The 5,230-nt window shown below is 39.9% G+C and overlaps 1 protein-coding gene across 1 annotated transcript; it reads right to left on the reverse strand.

The window, feature by feature from the left end:
- Positions 1–1,934: 1,934 nt before the first annotated feature.
- On the reverse strand, positions 1,935–4,362 carry eif4e2rs1 (eukaryotic translation initiation factor 4E family member 2 related sequence 1). Its single transcript, XM_056733800.1, has 7 exons — positions 4,155–4,362; positions 3,749–3,848; positions 3,536–3,670; positions 3,341–3,445; positions 2,818–2,970; positions 2,548–2,684; positions 1,935–2,238 (listed from the first exon to the last, which is right to left on the reverse strand). Exons 1-7 carry the CDS (start codon positions 4,169–4,171, stop codon positions 2,199–2,201), a joined length of 687 nt encoding a protein of 228 aa, XP_056589778.1. The 5' UTR covers positions 4,172–4,362; the 3' UTR covers positions 1,935–2,198.
- Positions 4,363–5,230: the final 868 nt, after the last annotated feature.

A 5,230-nucleotide genomic window follows, 5' to 3' on the forward strand; every position in this document is an offset into this window, starting at 1 on the left:
TTGCTTGTTGATGCATGTTGAATATTCTTTGTTATACACTAGGGTGTGGCATTGTATATGCAGTTTTCTGACAACAAAACACAAAAAAAAGTCTAATCTTAAATTAAAACAGATTTTTTATTTAATTTCTGTATTGTCAGATGACTCAGTTCACTTATTTACTCATTAAATAAACTCATACATGAATCTTGTTTTTCATTATAATTGTTTTTCCGCTAACAAAATAAGAGATCTAAAATAACAACAGTAAACGAGACTAAAATACCAGTTACAGCTCTGTTATATCCTCAACGTAATATGTTTGTAGTTTATTCGCAGTATTGTCATACATATTGGTATAAGGGGGTTAGTGTTCCCCCTATGTATACGGCTCTGGGCGTTATGGTCTCTATATTTTCTTTGTGGCGAAGCAGGTCCGGACAATACTTTTTCAAAAAAATAATATTTAATCAATTGAGCCCCGGCGAATATGTATATAAACAGTGAACATCTAATGTTTTATCGGGCCATTTATTTTATATTCTGATACCCACAGTAGGTAGGCTCTGGTGCTTAAGCGAAGTCCTATAGTGGCCTATTTTATTACGTAATAAAACTACTGACAACAAAATGTAACAACTGAAAGGAATTCACCATGATCAGAATAACTTACAGAAAGTAGCCTTTCCATGCCACTCACACTAGAACTGATTCTAAATATATCCTAATAAAACACGATTCATTATCTGCTTTCCTGTAGCTCAGTGGTTAGAGCAAGGTTGTGGGTTCGATCCCAGGGGATTGCAAATTCCCATGTAAAATGTATAGGATAAAGCAATGTAAGTCACTTTGGATAAAAGTGTCTGCAAAATGCCTAAATGTAAATTATGAAATGCTCTTAACATGCTGATTATTAATGCCGTTAATATCATTAATGCTAAATGTGGATACAAGACGTTATGGTTTATAATGTCACAAACCTATAAAGGAAACAGTAAACTGACTGACAGCTAAAAAAAAACTTAATCAGTAAAAGTGTCCATTTATTGACCTGCTCCTGGCGTCTGCAGGTCTTTATATGCGACGCGTCTTTGGCGAGAGACGCAGCGTTTACGGAGCAGAAAGGGTTCAAATGAAGTGCGTTTGGCGCTATATCAAGATATAGTCAACATCAATTTCCCTGAGTTCGCGTGATGTGTACATGCCAGCTTTGTAGACGCGTTGCTCAATTTAAACTACAGAAATAGTCTGATGATGTGAATGGCTCATTCGGTCTCGCGCTGCGGATGGAACGAACAGAGGTTAGGCGAAAACCTGGCATCCGGTGGTGACTGGACTGTTGCTGCTTGTCACGGCAGTGCGCGCGTCTTTTCTGTACTTTACCACCCTGGGAGCGTTTTAAAACGTTTTTATCTGCTAGCTTTTCAGGTGGTTGACACGACATATTGTCAGAAACGCGTGTGCTTACAGGTTTGTTAGCGGAGAGCACATCTCTGTGTGCGCGCACGCATCGGGGCGGAACTCGACACGCAGATCAAATGAGAATTGTAAACGTAGAGACTGAAATGACATGCTGCCGTATAAATTAGATAAAGACCATAATGCTATTTAGTTTGTTTAATGAAATACACTCCCCCACAGAAAAAAAACTCTTAGGATTTACACGAAAAGCGACTAGTTTACAGGTACGATTGTGTAATCGTGTATGCACACACACACGTCAGCAGAAACTGTGCTCGCTGTGATGAAGTAAAGCACTGTCCAGTTTACTCAAAGTAAAATCTTATTCTGATCAAACACTAATTTGCAGTACTGTGCTTTTAAGTGAGTTATTTATATATTTTGCTATAGTCTGTCATCAGTTTATAACTAGCATATATTTTTATTGGGGTAAAAATACTAACATACCTAAGCCCCGTGCACAGTAATGTACATGAAAGACCAAAGCAAACAGATGAGTGCAGAGAAAGTTTTTAATAAAGTCCACACACTGAATGTGATATAATACACCTTACTGGAGCAGAACAGACAACATTCTGAGCTTCACACTGACGGCATGATCACACACAGACACAAGCAGGCACACACACGCACACACACACACAGGCAGGCCCGCACACACACACAGGCAGGCCCGCACACGCACACAGGTCTGCGCTGGTTTCATGTGCACATGGGGTAAAAAGGAAAGAGTCCATATGAAAATCCTTTCTAGGTTCTCACAAGGTGATCTTCGTGTTACGGAAGCTGGAATTATCCCTGTAAAACAAGACCAACATGACCGAAGAGAAAGTCATGAGTTACTATATCTCAATGTATTATTAGAGGAGATTATTTCACTGTGAGTTTCTGATTGGCTGATATAATCATACTGAAAAGGTGTTCATGAAGCGATTCATGAAATATTCACTCTCAGTTTAAGATGAGCCCAAACAATACATAACATAACACTTTATTTTCCTATTGATCATTTTCCAATCACGGTGTAAATAATACCTTTGGATTTTTGTACATTCTGGAATATAACCCTTAAACGTGTCTGGTGTGGAGTGTGTGTGCGAGTCATACTTGAGGCTGTCGTTGTGCGTCTTGTACTCCATGATGGTGTTGGGCGGCAGGTTGAGCACACGCCGCAGCGTGTCTCTTATTCGTGATGTGGTCACTTGATCATTGGCGGTTTTATTCCAGATAGACAGAATATCCTCCTGCAGCCAAACAAACAGCTTCAAATCACTCAGATTTCCACCCATGATGTCTCCACACTGAAAACTGAAGCTGTTCTGTGATTTAGTTTCTGGCCATCAAGTAAAGATGAATCAGTGATGGTCGTGCAAGTACCTGGAAGCGGATGGACACAACCACCCCACAGATCTCCTCGCCCACCATGAACTGCTCTCCCAACATGGCCAGGATGATGTTCTCCCAGAAGCGTGACGCCAGGCCCTTCCGCAGGCGGATAATCCACTTCCCACCGTTTTTATTTGCCTCATCCTAATACACAAACACCTTTAGCTCTAGAGTTCACACAATCATGTTAATTAATGTAAAATAAATGGAGTGTGATTGTGCTCTTATATCAGCATGGCCGTGTGTGTGATTATGAGCAGTGTGGGGTTTCCTGTCTGATGTACATCCGCTGATATAAGAGCACTATCACACGACTACGAGAGTGATATTGCATTCGACGGCACAAGTTTATAGATATATCAGAAACGCTGGTGATACTGGTGGAATATCTCATGGCTCTCAGCCCATCAGATTCCACAACCTGTTGTATAAATATGTATATACAATTATTTCATATCACATGCACATGAGGGGGAAAAAAAGAGTGTTTCGTGCCCACAAAACACACACAAACCTCCCACATGGGCTTGATTCCCTCTTTGAAGAGGTGAAAGTCGCTGTGACCCGTCAGGTCTCCAGGTCGAACCAGATGACTGTAGAACTTCCAGAACTGTTCCACCTGAAGTAAGAGAGCGATGGCGATGAAACACACAACAGATGTCACACAGACATGTCAAACTAATGAACACTATAACAAACACATGCAGACCGACGCCACTGTTCCCATCTGTCTGATGTTCTGCTCGTAGCTCTGTGTGTTTGCGGGTCTGCTGGGTGTGCGGCGCGAGTACCAGAAGGTGTAGTTGTACTGCAGAGGATGTTCACCTGGACCAGGAGATACAGCCTGACAAACAATCAAACAAGACACTATCAAACAAAGCGTCTGAGAGACTGGACATGTTTGTCATTTTCTCCGTCTCACCTTCCGTCTGATGTTGTTATTATTGTTGTTTATTGATCCTCCGTCGATATCATTCTGATCCTTCATCTCCTCCTGCTCGGCTGAGTCTTCCTCTTTCAAACTACAGATTAAACATTTGCTGTTAATAATTCTGTCAGATAAACTTCTATCTAAAGAACTTTAAATGTGAATGAACTAACTGTTTAATGACGTCATGTATACCATGAAGTGTACTCGAGATAAAGTTTATATTCAGATGAAATCTGTGTGATCTAATAGTGAAGTTCATGTAAAATCACACACATGAGGATGTGAATCGTACATAAACACTTGATTGAAGTCATAGTTTTGTAGATGTGCGGTGAGATGAATGAGATGTGATGTTGTTGAATGTGAATTAGCCGTTAGCCGTTAGCATCTGACTTACTGTTCAAACTGATTCATTGTGCCGCTCTTCTTCTCTTCTCTCTAGAAACACCAAACTCCGTCTGAGAACAAACTCAAGTATCAAAACTACACGATGTGTGTGACAATGTTTAATGATGGCCTTTCTACATCAACACAAACTCAACATCAGGCTAACCTAACTGCACTGCAGCTGTTCTCGCTGCGCATGCGCTGAAGGGACACGGAAGCCGACAGGCATCAAACGGCGTCTTTAACGAAGATCGCGTTTTACGTTCGCTGTAGGGGAAAAACTATAATAAAAGCTCTCTCTCATCTACACCATTCAATCTCTTATCATAGAGTGTGATTGCGTGACAGTAGGACAACACGGATATACAACGCAATAGTATTTATGACCACCCTTGTACCATGGTACTTACATGATTCCTGTTCTGTTCTGTTCTATTCGATTTTTTCTTTTCTATATTATTCTATTCTATTCTAGCTCCTTTAACCCTGAGGAAGTATCATGATTCTTTTTAGTGTCCATACGATACCGTGGTATTTAAATGAGTGATCTATGTTCAACTTCACCAGAGTTAGTAGTGTGGTGTGTGTCACTGTACAATCAGGAAGTGTTACTGAGGCTTCTGGTGTTGATTTTCTCTAATGTTTGGACACAATGTGGCCTGTATTGTTGTTCAGGGTAAGCTTTGCACCTGCAATTCGTGAGTTTTTCTTAAATGTGATCATAAAGTGCATACTAGAGGCTTAGTAACTACTAGCTAGTGTGTAACTAAATCTGTATGTTATTCGGTTATATGTTATATGGTCTTAAGGCAGAACGCAGTTAGTAGTTCGTAGTTCTCCGTAAAGTAATGTGGAGTCGCACAATATGACGTTTACCTTAAACAGTTTAATAGCAGCCTTTACATTCCTGAGAACATAAGTTGTGATGAAATGTTGTGAATTTCAAAACGTTCTTGATTTAATCTTATTTTACCTCACATAATAAAAATATATATCATATAAATAGATTAATATTTATCATGAGTAACATATTTCAGATTAGACTAATAAACAAATGCTGATCTATAACAATAGAGCCTAATTAAC

The sequence above is a fragment of the Triplophysa dalaica genome, chromosome 20 (assembly GCF_015846415.1).
Source record: "Triplophysa dalaica isolate WHDGS20190420 chromosome 20, ASM1584641v1, whole genome shotgun sequence".
Lineage (NCBI taxonomy): Eukaryota > Metazoa > Chordata > Actinopteri > Cypriniformes > Nemacheilidae > Triplophysa > Triplophysa dalaica.